Here is a 16,513-nt window from a genome sequence, read left to right as displayed (position 1 = left end):
CCTCCTGAGGATTAAAACAAAGTAAAATGTTGAGGTCCGTCAGCTACAGGTGAACTACTCGATGCATTTATCATGAATAAAAAGCTCAGCCGGTTGACAGAAATGCGAATCACATAATGTGTGTACATAAAATCTTTGTACCTCAGATTTCAGATACTTAGTTGGAAAAATAAACAGCACCTTATTGTTTAGGACTCAAAACAACAACACACAACAAAAATCGCACTTAATCCTTCATTTATCTGGTTTTAGCGTCGAGCAGAACACAAACCTCCCAGTAGTGTTTTTATGACAGACGGCGGTTTAAGAGCGCGGTCACTTTAATACTTATCGTCACCCCTCATTTTCTCTGGACAGGCAGGTTGATAAAAAAAAAAAGATTTAAATCTAAACTGTAAAACTGAACTAAAACAAAAACAACAGGTTGTAAAATAGCAAACAAATGTCTACGGTTAAATATAACCTACATAACAGAAGTAAAGAAGTCCTCCGAGGCATATCGTGGTGTTTTTGATATTACATCTGGTGTGTGTGTGTGTGTATATATACACACACACACACACACACTATATATAAAAAAAAATAAAAATCAATTTGGCAACCTGTTTGATGTCTTACACTATTCCAGTAATCATATTTTTGGTCTTTTGATATATTTATATATTATATATATATAATATAATATATATATAATATATATATATATATAATATACTGTATATATATATATATATATTCATATTCCAGCTGGTTCATGTTCTTTTCTGCAGATACCAACTGGTTTCTTTTGTCATTCTAAAAATCAGGGGGAAAAAAAAATATATTCAAAAGACAACAAAAAAAAAAGGCAGTTTGGTTGGTGAAATGATTAAAGTAGAAAATCCACCAGCTGACCTGTGACCTCTGCTGATTTGTGCTTTACCACAGATTGTTTGCCTCAGGGCAGACGAGTAGAAAATAAACCTGAAAATAAAAATAAAGGTTTGAGCGGCGAGCGAGAGGCCGCTGCCAGGCTTGTGAGAGATCAGCGGCTTTCCCTGATGATGAAGACGTACAGTGATGTTTGTGATATTGGAGACGTTATACGGGGGTTAGATTTGTTCATGAACCGGGGAGGAGGTGTCGAGAGCCTAGTTTCGGCTCACTTTTACGCCTCTGCTGCTTTCCTCTTGGAGCGTTTTGTTTTGGCCTCGGCTCCTTCTGCCTTCGTCGAGCCTTTGGGAGGACGGCCGCCGCCGCTGATGGTGGCAGTAGTGGGGGTCTTTGTTGTGGCGTCGGAGTTGACGCCCTGATCCTGGTTGTCCGTTCCCTCCAGCTCGTCGTGCTCCAGACAGCACAGCTGTCCCGTGGGGGGCCAGGAACGCAGCGCCCCCTCCTGGTGAGCCTTGCAGAAGGAGTTGGGGCAGAGCTGGCAGAAAGCCTCAGAGTTTTTGCCGCAGACGTCACAGTGGTGCCAGGGGCAGTCCCAGCGGCCTGCAGGGGGCACCGGCGAAGGAAGACGGACACAAAGGTTAGAATATGTCAACTAAAAACATGAACTAAAAACACTGGACAGAAGCAGGAATAAAGCTCTGGAAACTAATCAAAATAATCCTGAATAGAGGAACTGGAAAGTTATACGAGCAAAGACAAACCCTTGTTTAAATATAAAGCAAACTTTACATAAACATTACATAACAGTGACATTATGACTTCACAATCAAAAAAATTTATCTTTTTGGTTTAAAATGTTTTAGCCATTCGAAGCAGAGATTTCCTACAAATTAACAATTAAAATAATTTAATTTGAAATAAAAATATTCTTTAAAAAGATCTTAGTGGATGTGGAAGAATATAATTAAACTGCATTTGTTTATGTTTTCTTATTGATAAGCAATACACATTAATAACACCAATAATAATAATTACGGTGAACATCCATATTCCATTTCTTACCGAAGGGTCTCTTGGTGCGGTTCAGGCAGGACAGGTGATAAGCTTTGGTGCAGGTCTTCTTGCCACAGAGAACCAGCTGCCCTCCGTCTCCGCAGCGGAAACAGTCGTCGTCGGACTTCTTCTTCCCCTCCGCTTTCCTCCTCTTGTACTTTCTCTTCAACCGCTTTGCTTTCGGCTCTGCTGTTTGGCCGTTTGAGTTCTGCAGAAGGAGAAGACGCCGACAGGTTGGGATGAATTCAATCAATGTGTGAAAATCTAGTGTCATTTTATTCAACTTTTAAATCATCTTAAAAAAGAAAAAATGTCACTTATATTGTATGAATTTAAAGTAATTAAAGTAATTCAAACGATGTTTCTATGATTCTAAATTGATTAATGACCCAACAGCTCAGACGACGACGCTCACCTTGGGCCGATCACCAAGAAAGCCGCTGCAGTTTGGCGCTCCGCAGCGACAGACGGTCTTCTCATTCCCGAGGCAGTCCAGGTTGTAATTAAAGGTCAGCTCAGTCCCTGAAACACACAAACATATTTAGGAAGCTGAAAAAGATGCACACTTCTTATTTAGTTTCCCCCTTTAATTATTCTTCAAACAGACGGGAACGTGCAGACGAAGCTCTAAAATCAGCCTGGTTTCTAACTCACCAGCTGGGATGTCACAGACGGCGAACAGTCCGACCCGCGTGTCTCCGTTCACCGTCCACTTCTGCGTCTCACAGTTGGGCTGACAGCTGTGGTTCATGAAGCGCGAGTAGTTTCCCTTCGGACCAGCGTCAATGATCCGGTCCTTGGAAACACGAAGAGCAAGGGCATCCACGTTAATTTACAGCATTTAGGATAAATAGGTTGTAGTGGTAATGTTGGTCCAGGAAACTGCGGAATAAACTCTAATTAACAAATGTATTATTTATAGGATTCAGCTGTCAGCAGATCTGGAAATGTTGCAGATCTGGGTCTGGCAACATTCCCAACACAATACATCTGTGTTGATCCCGCTCCCGGTAGAAATAGCACCGCTGCTGAGGAAACAGCATCCTGAAACACTGCGGAGCAAATTAAAACGTCCACTCGGACACCGACCTTGTCGATGGTGAGCATGTAGAAATCAGAGATGTTGTTCTCCTGGGCGTACTTGATCCTCGCCCTGCACTCCTCCTCGTCTATGAGCTCGCCGATGTACTCGTTCACAAACTCGCCCTGGTTGAGAAACCGAACAGAAAATGTCAGATTTCCAACGATCCAGGTGTTTTTATAAAAAAAGGATGAGCGTTGGACATCGCCTTTAAAAATAAACTATTCACATCCCTTGAAATGTTTGTTTTATCCCATTAAATATTAAAGATATATCTACTAATAATACACAATAACCTACATAAATAAATACTTTTTGATAAAGTTCCTGAAATATCTATTTTTCTTGTCATTCATCAGTCGACAAAACGCCAATGAGCCAATATTGGAGGATTTAACTCATTACAGTAACTGAAATAGGGATTTGTACAAGAAAAATACATAAATTATTACCAACATTGTGCAGAAAACATAACTAAGATGTTTTAATTAAACTAAACTATCCAAAAACACACATTTGAACCTTTAATGGGATCAATGGTACGACCTACAAAAACAAACCAAACGTTTTATGGCAGGAGGGTCTCTGGCTTTACCTTCTTGATATCCCGGAGAGCGATCAGGCCCCAGCCCTTGCCGGGCGTCTTGATGATCTTGGTTTCTGGGTACAGGCGTTTGGTGAAGTCCTGGTTGCAGCAGCGTTCCCCGCTGGGACACACCTGAGGGTGGCACTCGTACTGCAGCATGCGGTTCAGACACTCGGACTCAAACCCGCACGGCCTCTCGTCCGTCAGCTTGCAGTTACACTTGGGGATCTCGGAAATGTCGGCGGTGTAGACCTGGACTTTACCAAACGGTCTGTTGACCTGAAAGGATGAAAAGTAAGAAGAGAAGACATCAACATCATGAAACAGTCATCAATTCTGTAAGTATATTTTTATAACTAGTGTAAAATCTGTATTTATGTGCTTTAATTCAATACTTGGGTTTAATCTTTAAAAAAACAGCAAAGCAAAGATGCACACGTGTAGATTTCACACCTTGATAAATTTATACGGGGGAGGCTTTCGGCTGTTCTCTTGTGCTTCCTTGGCCTCTCGTTTAATTTTGATCTCCTTGAATCGAGCTTCCGCCTCCAGCAGAGCTGCAGAAAAACAAGACGATGCAGAGGCTCGTTACATTTCAGTTCATCCACGGACACATGCAGCTCAAGATGATGCTCAACATGGGTTGATGTGATACAACGAGTGCAATTTCAAAAATGACTCCAAACCTGAAAAATAGTTAACTTATTATAACATTTCTAGATCGTGTCATTCTTTTTCACACGGACAATTTAAAGCTTGGATATAAATGTTTAGTTCTGTGAACTGTATATACCATTTATTATTTCAAAAAGCTCCCTTGCAATTTGCATAAAAGTTGAACTTGGAAATGTAAAATTATAAAAAGGAGAAACGTTTCTATAATTACTGAATGTGCTGCAGCTGCTAATCTGGCTTCATTTCTGTAGTTTTAATGACAATAATAATAATAATAGCCTATGGGATTGCATTTCTGGAAGGTGGTCTAGATCCTCACCGTTCTTGAAGACTTTGCCGATGCCGGTCCTCTGGTGTTTGCTGCCCCGGTCTCCCTCCATGTACGGAAACACTCGACCCTGGTGAGTCCAGAAGTAGTCCTTGGAGCCGAAGAAGAAGACCGGGAACTCTCCGATCTCGTGGCGAAGGTGCTGGATGTTGGTGGGGATGTTTCTGGGGTGGTGGATCTCTGCAGGCCACCATCTGAGGCAGGTGGGTATGAGTTATTTATTCATGCATTTAGTCTAGAAAGAGAACAATGTATGTATAAAATGGGGGATTTGTTTCTCTGACCTGTATGTTCCCAGTTTGACCCAGATGATGTCTCTGTATTTGGGTTTCTTTCCGGCCCGACAGTCGTTGCAGAACCAGCTCCCGTCAGGCATGGCGATGTTCAGACAGTCAGGGTGAAAAGCTGCAGGACAAGACTCGCAGCACAGCAGCTGCCCTCCTGCAGCACAACAATTTAAAAGGCTTAGTACACGTCGGCAGAGTCGAAAGCTGGCAAGAAAACGTACAGTGAGTCATCTGCTGCAAGGCTGATAAAACCAGCACAATAAAACACAAGTGTTTAGGCCGACCAGCAGCCAAAAAACACCGCCACGTCCTCACTCATTAATCAACCCACACACAAACACTGTTGGTAAAAGTTGGCGTCTATTTTCAGTACTTGGTTATTTAGCATGAACATTCTGCCAGTCAGAGCTTGACGAATTCTAAGACTGGCTTGCTTTCTGTCTCAGAAAATAACCCCAACATTCAATTACAGCCATATAGTTTAAAGTAGGGTTGCACGGTATACCGGTACTAATTTGGTACCGGGGTACTGAGGCATTTAAAACGGTACTATATTGCATTTTGACGGGACCGGTACTTGCAGCGCCGCCGGCAGTGCCCGCAACGGCGCGCCGAACAAGCCACGTGACGTCACCGCGTTGTAACTACAGCTGAGGACGAGGAGCGAGCCGCAGCTTGGGGAGATAAAAGGAAAAAGCAAGCAAGCCGGAGGAAACCGCTAGCAAGTTAGCGAGCAGCGTGGACTGGAACAACAAACGGAGCAGGAGGAAAGCTTGGAGAGCGCGAGAGAGAGCGAGCGAAGCACGGAGAGGAGAATGGTATGGCGTTATATTTGTGCCACATTTATGAAGGAGCAATGTGAGATTTTGAGCGCAGAAAAATATATTTTGCGAGCACAGAAATTATATTTTGAAGAGAAATGCTACGCGAGCAAAACATGTCATTTGAGCAGGCAAAAATATATTACTCTCACTCAGTTTTACTCATGCCCTCTCTCAAACTCTTGCTCGCTGCAGACCGCTGCACGCTCACTCTCAATCTGTCCCTTCTGTGCGCGCTCAACTTTGTCTGTACGCTCGCTCAACTTGGCACAGCGTTACAAATGTGCCACCATAGCAACCAATCAGAGACTTCGAAAAGCTCAATTCTGATTGGCTGTTTCGTCTCCAATCACAACACTTCCATAACACGCCGAACGAGTGGGATTTTAGATTTCCAGCCGGCAGAATGGCTAGAAATTCATAACTCACCTGACGCTGTGGTGTATTATTGTTTTCACCATTTGATTCTGCCATTCTGCTTTCAGTTTTATTACATCATTTTTTCTAGTTTTATTCAGAACAATCCAGCCTCCAGGAAACTTGTGTACTAGTTTTTTTGAGACAGGATGCGCCTGTTACACAGGTTTCAATCTTCATGCTCAGGTAGTCTCACTGTTGGAAGACATAACTCACCTGATTGAGAGTGCGCATGCAGCGGTCTGCAGCGCAGCGAGCAAGAGTTTGAGAGAGGGCATGAGTAAAACTGAGTGAGAGTAATATATTTTTGCCTGCTCAAATGAAATTATGTTTTGCTCGCGTATCATTTCTCTTCAAAATATAATTTCTGGGCTCGCAAAATATATTTTTCCGCGCTCAAAATCTCACATTGCTCCTTCATAAATGTGGCACAAATATAACGCCACAGACTGGCTGCTGCAACCGTCACCACGCTGCAACTTGCGGACAAACCAGCGCCGCGAAGTGCGATATAGCCGTACTTTAGCTTAAAACAAATGCGCAAAGCGAGGCACTTAAAGCCGATGCACCACTGTGTAAACGGTGTTTAAAAACATGCATGGTTAACGGCGGAAACACCTCCGACTTAGCCAAACACTTAAAGGACAAGCCCCCAGACCTGCACACTGAGCTCAGGGAACGACAGGTCATTTACTCAGGAAGAAAAGCCACATTCAGTGCTAAAAGCAAGCGCCACCGCCCTTCACTCTTAACAAAAGTAGCTCTGGAAGAAAAAAATAGAGCTGGTGTATTTATATTATTATATTTTATATTATATTATTGTATTTATATTTTCACATTTTTTAAATTGTGTGCATTAGAAAAGCTTGTCTTTGTGGTATTTTATTTTATTTACTGATTAATATGTTATTGTTCTAAGATTTTCTATTAAAATAAAGTCAGTAATGACATTTTTTTGCGTTCACTTTTTATTTGAAAAAGTATCGAAAAGTACCGAAACACATGTTGGTACCGGTACCACTAGTTTAAAGTGAAAATAACTGTTGTTAGTTGAGCTTTTCCTCTGACTTTCAGTAGCACTATGTGACTGACAGCTCTACACCGGCCCCAGGTGCAACTCCGGTTCAGTTGGTTTGGTTGCCAAAACGATTTCCTTACTCAAAGATGGAGGAGATACTAATTATTTCGAGACAACACTTCCATCTAGTCTCTCCAGAGCTATAAAATCACATTATTTCCCCTTAAATAAAAACCACCTAACATATAGACACACAAGTCAGATTGCTCTAGTCCTTGTTCAAAGTAAACAAGTGAGGAGGTCTGGTTGTGAACTGAATTCCTTTTCATTAGCAATCAACCCAGCAACATTTCAATAACAGCAATCGAAGATGCTTATGTTCAAACAGAGCGGTAGGAGAGGTGGGGCGAACCTTTGGAGCAGACGAAGCACCAGCTGACGTTGACGTGACTGTGGTGGCTGTAGCCCTTCTTGGCGTGGAAGTGGTTGGTGCAGATGATGGCGGTGTTGGTGATCATCTCGCTGCCCGCGGCCACACACAGGTCGCCGACGTGGTACGCCACGGGGCATCGCAGGCAACGCATCAACCTACCTACGATACGGAGGGAGAGAGACACCAGCTTTACACTCGGAAGAACAAGTGAAGAAAAGTCTAGAAAACTAGGTTAATTATGTTATTCAGTTCATCAGAGCCTTGCATTCATTTTCACGACATTCATTTATGTAATATTCTTTTTCATGTACATTCAGCTCGTTTTTTTAACCTTTAAATGTCACGCTTGCAATTGTGAGGTTCAAATGACATACGTCATTTGGGAATTTTTTCTACGTTTCTGGACATTTAACACTATAAAAATGCCCTCCCTTTGTTTTGATACTTCACATATCTATTCTGAAACTCTTTTAATGTCAGGATGTTGCTGACTGATAAGGATGATGCGTTTCCTTTCAATGCTGACTCAGAAATGTCATCCCACACAGCTTTGAAAAGCCACAAAACAATTCCAACAGTTAGTACGACATTTAGTCCACCAGAAATGAACAATTTAATCACAACTGTCTACATAGAATGATAGAAATATGAAACGCCGTATTCTTAAGGGAACCCAGGCTTGAACTAAAAGTACCTCTAAAGGTAAGGACAGTGAAAGAGTGTTGCAGAGGCTCACCTTTGCTGGACTTCTGCTTGGTGCGACAGCAGTAGTGGCAGCTCAGGCAGGTGTGGAGCGGACAGCGGAAGCCCTTGTTGTCGAACACGGTGAGGGGGTTGAGGCGGATGCAGGCCTCGTGGTAAAACTTCCCGCAGTGTTGGACATGGCAGCGCCGCACAGTGCCCTCCGACTGCTTACAGCTGAAACACGAGTGAATTCCTGAGAGGAGAAACGAGGAGGAAAAACCCCTTTACTGATACAGCTACCACCAACATGGCATTAAGCGATAACTCATAACACAATGCTGACATGTTCTCTTCTACAATAACAAAAACGTATCTCACTCATAATTGTAAGCGGAACAGCTAAATTGAAACCTTGTGGTTTTGCTAATTGGTCAGAGAAAGCCAAATTAGGGCAAATGTTTTCTTTCGGATTTTGAAATTTCATTGAGTAAATCAGTCGTAGACGAGACAAAAAACAAGAAGATATTATTCACCACTAGTGATGGGATGTAATAAGATTTTAAACGGTTGGACCTTACTGGGAAAGTTGCTGCATGTGTCTACATCGTGGCTGCTAACGCTACCGTACAGGTGAACTGAGGACTCAGACGTCCGTTTGTTTTTTTGTTGCATACATTGCAGCTGCTGGTAAATGATGAGTTTAATGTGTCTGAGCATTGTGTTGCTGTTAGTGCCTTGCATGCATGCTGTGGTTTATGATCAGTTAAGGAGGGTCAGCTAACAGTCATAATAATAATAATAATAATAAAAATGATGATCCCTAAGTTGCTACTTAATCAGAGGAAATAAGGGATAGAGAGAAGTTGTTAGCCTGGACAAAATGTGACCTCCTCACCTGTGCTGCACTCCTGACACAGCAGCTTCTCATCAGGTTTTAATGACGGACCCAGACAGTGGAGATGAAACATCCCACAACATTGGCCTTCACAGGGCACTAGGTCCTCACCGGCCTGCTCACACGTCTGGAGGAGAAAAAAAACACCTCAACTGAAAATATGTCCATATTCCACAGATAATTATACAAGAATGCAGGGTTGTGTGATCCATACTTTTTTGTTTTTTTTGTATTCAGAAACATTTAAATAAAAATTATGTAAAAAACTGAAGAGGCAGACCGACCTGGCAGACAAACTCCTTCTTCCGTTCGCCCTTCTTTATCCCGTCTAAGCTGTCACTCGGAGAATCAGGACGTCCTTCGCTCCCGGAGCCCTGTGGCAAACGTCATGTGGTCAATTTTTAAATCAGGCAATACTGATTCATAAGGATTACATACAGTCACTCCAACAACTAAAGTCAAAGTATTTCCAACAGATTTGAGCGATAAATTAATTTACGATTAAAACCGCCAATCTGAGTCCTGCTCATGAAGTTAAAAATTATCCAGTTCTCTTTAAAATCAAATGAATGTCTTGAAAGATTACTGAAGCTGACTTGTACCACTGATAATAAGCATAAGTAATTAAATCAATACCACCAACTTGCACCGACAGGCTTAATCTTAAAAACTCTGTTTAGCAGAATCAAACGGCGAACCAACAATTTAATAGTATTTAGTAGTAAATATCAGACTATTTAGTAGTAAATATCAGACTAATCTGAGGTTATTCCTCCCTCACCTCAGGATCAAGACATGGGGTGGTTCGCCTTCTCTTTGCCTTGGACGGTGAACTCTGATTCTCTCCATCCTGCTTCCTCTTCCTCCGACGCTTTGGTTTCTCTGCATCTTGGTCTTCTGTTAAAAAGTGTTTGGACAATGACAACCAAGAACTGCGGAGCCGTAATAAGAGCAGAATACATTCTGAAGAAATGTTGTTCTTCGATACAGACTAACATGATGTTCTTACCAGCGAGGAGAGCTTTTGACTTCGTCCGTCTCTTCTTGGTTTCCGTTACGTCTTTGTCGGTTTTCTTCCTCCTCCTCTGCTTTTTCTCCGTTCCTTCTGACGTCGTGGCCTGGTAGGTTTGCAGATGTGATAAACACATGAGGTATTAGTTTACAAAGACGTTTGCAGTTATGAGTCTGAAATAATATTGCATCAGAGGGAAACCTCACCTGTGTTTCAGCATCTTTGCTTGTTTTACGTCTCTTTTTAGGCGGCTGACTTTTGTCCGCCGTCGTGTCTGTCGGAACCACTTTAGGCTTCATCTTTCGTTGCCTCTTGACTAAAAAAACAACAACAAAAATGTCAAAAAGGTTAAACTCCCCGATTTATCTGCCGTTAATGGATGGGAAATGCTGACGAAACTGGGCAATTTCAGGAAGCTTTTAGAGTAGCTCGATGGCTGGATTTAAAAGCTGTCAGGATTTTGTATAGATTCTCTGCATTTCTAAACCTCAGCGCTATAAAGGATAAACTACCAACTTGTTTTTTCTCGCAACAAGAATGTACCCAATTTAAACAATCTGGAGGGGAAACTCTAAAATATACGGGTCACATTAAGAGAAATTCCACAATAACCCAACCACTTCACTACTTAATTAGCCACATGTGGCAAATTTAAAGCGGGAGATTCCGCAGCTCTGGTAAACACATACCAGCCAGATTTAACTGACCCAGACCAAGTTTAAACTTTCTACCAACCTGGAACTGAAACAGGAAGTGAGACTGTTTCCGAGATATCGTCTGTCGAAGAAACCAGCTTTGATTTCCTTTTCTTTACGGGGTCAGAAATGATGTCCGTTGAAGCTTTTTTCCTTCTCCTCACGGTCTTCGAGGGAGACTGAGCCTGTCTGGGTCTCCTCTTTTTCCTCTGAGGTATTACCGATTCAGCTTGTAGAGCTGGTGCAGAAGTGGTGGGATCCTGTAAAGAAAACAACCAAAAGTGTGAAATGACCCCATCTAAAATAGGCAATAGCTTTCTTAGGCAGACACAATACGACCACAGTATATGTGCCGGGGTTATACTGAGCTGAAAAGCTTTTTCCTGTGCTTTATTTCCACCTTACATTTTTTCTGATTTCAGACCTTTTCGAAACTTCTAAGTCAAGTAAGTCTAATATTAAAGTTCATCCATTTCCCTGCTCGACGCAAGGCTCCCCCCTGATAAAAACACTTTAGTGAGTGGTCCTAACCTGTGAGGCCAGCTGCGGAAGCAGCATTTCTTTGGAAGAAACCGCGTCTTTCGATTGCTTTGTCGGCAGGAAATTATTTAGATGTCCTTTGCCCCTTCTTCGCCATTCTCCCGAGTTGGGTTTTTTTCTGGGTGCTTGTGTCTTTTTCCCTGTTGAAGTGCTGTCTTGGGACTGAGGGGCGGCTACGGGGTCGTCAGTGGGGCCCACCAGTGGGGAGGGGGGATCTGGGCTAAGTCTACACACTGTTTCCTGGTGCATTTCGTTGCTCAGTTCAGGCTTCAATTTCTCCAGGATGGAGGGGTTCAAATGAGGCCCGTTGTCATCATACAGAAATGCAAAGTTCACCATGCGCTCATCCAGTGACATGCTGAAGGCCTCCTTGGCCTGAATGACGCCCATATTCCACTGAGCCTGGAGTTTACGGGGCACGGAGGGAGCCCTCTGTGAGGAGACAATAGCAATGTTATACGAGCCATTGACAAGCAATATTTCAAAACAAGATACATGAGAAAAACGACTTCAACTCTGATCAGAGAGAACTTTGTATAAAACATTTAGGAAGTGCAATGTTTCATGTTGCAAGGCTTCAGAGCCAAATCTTTCTAAAGCGCACCACATCCTCTACAAGCAGGAGAAAAAGCGGATTCACCTTTTTGCGGATGACACGGGAGGCCAGCTGTTTGCCCTGGCTCAGCTCCTGGTATTGATCCTCCCCAGTGAAGGACACCATGTTCTTCTCAAAGATGTAGCCTCTCTCTGGGGAATCTCCAAAATACTGCACATGGAAAAGGAGGCCTAACCTGCTGGTGACTGCTAAAAAAAAAAAAGAGGAAACAATATGATTATGTAAAAATGGTTAGAGGAGATAGAACTTTTTTTTTAACACTGGCCCCTAACTTGTTGAATTGACACAGATGATAAGAGACGGTGTCTCACCTTTCTGTTTTGGTTTTATGTGATTGTTGAATTCCGGGTCTGTGGTCACCATGCAAGGCCACCAGGGGTATCCCGACACCTTGGTCCAAACCAGATCCCCAACAGAAAAACGGATCTGTACAGGGGAGCCTCCTGTATCCTCCACCGCCAACTCAGGCTAGAGAAGAGAGAGAAGAATCAGTTAATACAAATAGAAACTAATCAAGGTTCAATAGCTTTTCCTTTCTAAAACTCAAGTATGTTCTGACAGACTATTACAGACACATATGCATCACTACCAATATTACATGCATAGTATTGGCAAACATTTATAAACATACAATACATTGAGTCTCTGCAGCTGTGCATTTGTTTTTAAAGCCTTGAAATGTTCCATAAATGTCCCACTTGTATTTACTTTATATTATATTGTATTCATTTCCATATGGTCTGAGGGCAAAAATATGAATGACCACTAATCAAACCAACATATCTCTGCCAGTCAAAACTCACTGTATTTTTAGCTGTCCTTTTGAGGCCTTGGTCATATGATACTTTTGTCAGCATAACTACACACTTCTGGGTTAATGTTTGCCGTTAAACCAGCATTAGAGATATTGCAGTTTATATATTTGCTACAGACAAACAGAAGTTCTCGTTTAAAAGCATTCTTCCGTTGCTTCTTAAAAAGGAGGAATTAAAGAACAACCTTGTCAGCTGCTCCAGTTCCCACTACAGCATTGGTGTGGTCATGTCGCTCCATGGGAATGGCAGAGGAGCTGAGGTTTGGTTTGTGAGGTCCACCCCTCCTTTTCTTCAAGTCCTGTTTCATCTCCGACCCAGATATAGTATCTTCGGTGGCCAAACTGGTCCCGTTGGCACAGCATGGCTCAAACGATGGTTGTTTGACCACCTGGGGTATTGTCACCTTCAATTCATGTTCAGCGTGAGGAGTGCAATTATGCTGATGGGTGCCATTTGCAACTGGGGCTTCCGTGCCCTTAAGCATAGCCGGCTCCGGAGCACAAAGCTTAGGCAGCGCGTCTTGGTCCCCATTCAGCACACGGGAGGTGAGGTCTTTGAGCCTCTCGTGGCTGTGGTTGTTGTGACTGTGGCCAGCCATCTTCTGAAGGACTCCGTCTTGTAGTGTGGCGGCCAGCTGGGCAGCAGCCTTGTCCATCATTAGCAGAGCGGGGTCACTGCTCATGTCCCCCCCGCCTTTCCGTACGCCGAGGGACTCGGGCGGCTGCTTCATGCTGATGGGGTTGGCCGGTTCGGGCATGGAAGGCAGGGAGCTACCTTTGCTGTCCATCCCATCTAGGCCCCCCTCCAGGCTCACCAAGCTGAACGGGACAGGAACAGAAACTTCTTATTCCACAGGTTCCACCAGAAACACACACAAAAAACATGCTGCTCATCATTCTGACAATTTGCAAAAAAGGACATTCATTGGATATGAATCCCTTTGAACATAACCGTATATATTATTTTTTAACAAAATGGCACTCTTGTCCCCAGCGGAGCATGAACGGAGAAGCTTGGAGGCGACGGAGAAAACTGCACCTGTCACCGAATGTTCTCGCCGCGTAGTTTCTGGATGCTTTTAGTCGGAAGCACTCTCTCTCTCTCTCTCTCTCTCTCTTGCACATGAATACTAATGCCTCAATGAAATCCCACACCTAATACACGTTGATCACTACCAGTTTCCTAGATTGCATCCCATGCATACGAACAAAAGCAAAAAAAAAGGGGGGCGGGTGGAAAAATGCCTCTTACCCGCGACAGTTTAAGTAGTTTTTTTCTCCTGGAAAAAGAAGAAGAAAAAAAGGGGGGACTAGCTAGCTCCTAGCTGCAGTCTTGTGGCAAAGCAGTAGGGAGAAATGCAAAGAAGGGTAGCTGGAGGCTCCCTAACCGCATGCAGCGAATGCCCAATGAGTGGGTGGCTAGCCGTGCAGCGTAACCGCCGCATCACCGGCTAGAAAAGCCGCGGAAATGGAAGCAGCTGACAAGTCGAAGTAACGCTTTACTTTGAGCTGGAGTGCGAGTAATTGATGGAGCCGAATGTATCGAGCTTCGGTTGGAAGCTAAACGTGTTAACGTTGCGAGTCTAATTGACGTCACGGCGACGTTAACGCCAGCTCAGTCGTTAACCAGTAACGTTTTAAATCGTTCCACTGTCCGACGTTAAGATGCCAACCTCACGTTTGTGTCATACGCTAAAAAGGGGGGATCCGTCTATAATCTGTGACTCAAAAAAAGGCACAATGTGTGTGGGGGGATCTCATGGAGAGCCAGCTACGGACCGGCGGACAAGCATTTTTCTTCTCCCATTCATACACGTAACCCCGCATCTCTGTCATCGCTACAGTCAGCCATTACGCCGCATTCCAGCAAATAGTCAAAGCCGCCACCCCAGAAGCTATAGCTTAAGTTGCGGTTATCGTACCGTAACCCCGGATCAAAGCAAATACGCGAATAAAGAAATAAAACGGGTGCGTGTTACGGCTGGGGCGTTAGCGGTTGTGCATTTACACTGTTTCGCCATCGTTTCGCTGATATACTCGATTTGTAGGCGCCATGACAGCTCGTTTAAAAAAAAGCTAACCGTGCTAGCCAAAGCTAGGTAGCATACCATTGAAGCGTTAGCTTGCTAGCTAGCACAGCAAGCTAACGTTAGCGGGTCCTCTCTCGCTAGCTAGCAGGTCTCTCTCCCTTTCGCTAAAATGGATGGCCAGGGAGAACAAGTGTAAGTGTAAAAAAAACCTCACGCCGGCTAATATCCCGCCGGTTGACAACAACACGAAAGACAGCTTCTTTGTCGTTACCTGTTGTGTCTCCTCCCGGGATCGTTTAGAGGGGAGATAAGTCCGTATTCATCCTGTACACAGCGGAGGATTTCATTCAAGTCGAATCAAAAGCTTGCGGGAAACTCAAACTCTCCGGCCAACCAGCGCGAAAAATACTCACTTCCGATTGGTCGAGAGCGTAGCGGCTCCAACCGGTCCTTTCAAAAAAAAAAAAAAAAACCCAACCGTAGGAAGTAGCTGACCCCGGTGTGTCCTCTGTCCTCTATCGCATCGTTTTCACGACTTTTCATCACACCGTTCGCGTCGCGCTTACAATGTTATTTATCGCTACTATAGTTAATCTATGGCTATGACGACTATTGTCATGTGTGTCGTCATGCATATTGTGTAATGCCTTTGCAAAACTACAACATCATACAGGTAGATAAAAAGGTGAAATATGTTTCTCCACTTAATTTTAATAACATTAAAAAAACGAATACAATAAAAATGTTAGTAGGCTGACGAAGAAAGTCTTTAGAGAAAGAAAAGTCATTATATGTGACATTTTTAGGCCTATTTTAGGGGGGCTGGAGCTACCCTAAATTGTTTCCCAAGCCCCCCCAAATAATTGTCTTTTTTATGTATTTATTTTCTGAATAATCTCATACTGAGGGAAGGGTATACATAGAGTTTTAGGATTATAGCATATAGAAAGAATATACTTTAGAAAGAAGCATTTCTGTAAAAACTATGTATCTTTTTTTTTGTTTGTTTGTTTTTACAGACACTCTATCCTCATTTTGCTGGAATAAATACATACAAAATACAGTTATTTGGGTAAACTTCATATTTATGATGTCAGATTTCACTGTGACCTTTAAAATCAATCAACATTGTTGGACTATGTGAAATTGTACATATTATTATAATATGGTGTGTATATATGGCTGCATATGTATATGCAGTGTCTTTTTCCATTTATTATATATTTTTATTTATGTAATTATGTGCTTTATTGTTTAATCTTTTTAATTATTGTTCGCACTGAACATTAAGGCAAATGGCCAGAAATATGTAATTTGTTGTTTGAATGCTCAAAAAATGTTACACACTGGCGTTCATTAAAAGAAAAGTGAATAAAAGCCTGCTTATTCCTGTATCCACATAAATACAGTAGGCCTACAGTAATCCAAGCTGCAGTGCCAACAGTGGACGCTAAGGGGCGTGAAACCAGAAGCCAACTGAAAAAAATACAACCCACTTCCTGCCAACCTGTTTGCCTTTCAAAATAAAAGCCACACACCCAGATGCAATATTAACCGCTCTGAGTGACAATGATGAATCATGTGGTCATCTCCATTACTACCTGCCTTTAAATATATATTAAATAGTAATTTGCACAAGACAGCTATAAAGACAC

The 16,513-nt window shown here is 42.8% G+C and overlaps 1 protein-coding gene across 2 annotated transcripts; it reads right to left on the bottom strand.

The window, feature by feature from the left end:
* Positions 1–712: 712 nt before the first annotated feature.
* On the bottom strand, positions 713–15,472 carry nsd2 (nuclear receptor binding SET domain protein 2). Of its 2 annotated transcripts, none has more exons than XM_084012565.1 (22): positions 15,130–15,472; positions 13,014–13,647; positions 12,326–12,482; positions 12,039–12,199; positions 11,390–11,830; positions 10,899–11,118; positions 10,370–10,479; positions 10,161–10,269; positions 9,933–10,048; positions 9,436–9,525; positions 9,152–9,278; positions 8,309–8,509; positions 7,552–7,731; positions 4,881–5,037; positions 4,588–4,790; positions 4,047–4,150; positions 3,603–3,872; positions 3,016–3,132; positions 2,581–2,722; positions 2,342–2,448; positions 1,936–2,134; positions 713–1,473 (listed from the first exon to the last, which is right to left on the bottom strand). In XM_084012565.1, the coding sequence occupies exons 2-22, from the start codon at positions 13,614–13,616 to the stop codon at positions 1,148–1,150; spliced, it is 4,140 nt and encodes a 1,379-aa protein (XP_083868691.1). In that variant the 5' UTR covers positions 13,617–13,647; positions 15,130–15,472; the 3' UTR covers positions 713–1,147. The 2 variants fall into 2 exon arrangements, with proteins under 2 accessions (XP_083868691.1, XP_083868690.1); XM_084012564.1 differs by having other exon boundaries at positions 12,039–12,202; positions 15,130–15,470.
* Between the last annotated feature and the right edge of the window lie 1,041 nt (positions 15,473–16,513).

This window comes from Eutrigla gurnardus (assembly GCF_963514095.1).
Source record: "Eutrigla gurnardus genome assembly, chromosome: 7".
NCBI lineage: Eukaryota > Metazoa > Chordata > Actinopteri > Perciformes > Triglidae > Eutrigla > Eutrigla gurnardus.
The sequence above is the reverse complement of the archived record's forward strand: the minus strand, read 5'-3'. Positions and strand labels throughout refer to the sequence as shown.

Bases quoted from the DNA above. Each gene is read 5' to 3' on its own strand.
- nsd2 (XM_084012564.1), bottom strand. From the start codon at position 13,616: ATGGACAGCAAAGGTAGCTCCCTGCCTTCCATGCCCGAACCGGCCAAC. The intron at 11,119-11,389 runs GTTAGGACCACT...TTTTCTTTACAG, and splicing joins TTCCGCAGCTGGCCTCACAG to GATCCCACCACTTCTGCACC. The intron at 3,133-3,602 runs GTAAAGCCAGAG...TTTCTCAACCAG, and splicing joins CTCTCCGGGATATCAAGAAG to GGCGAGTTTGTGAACGAGTA.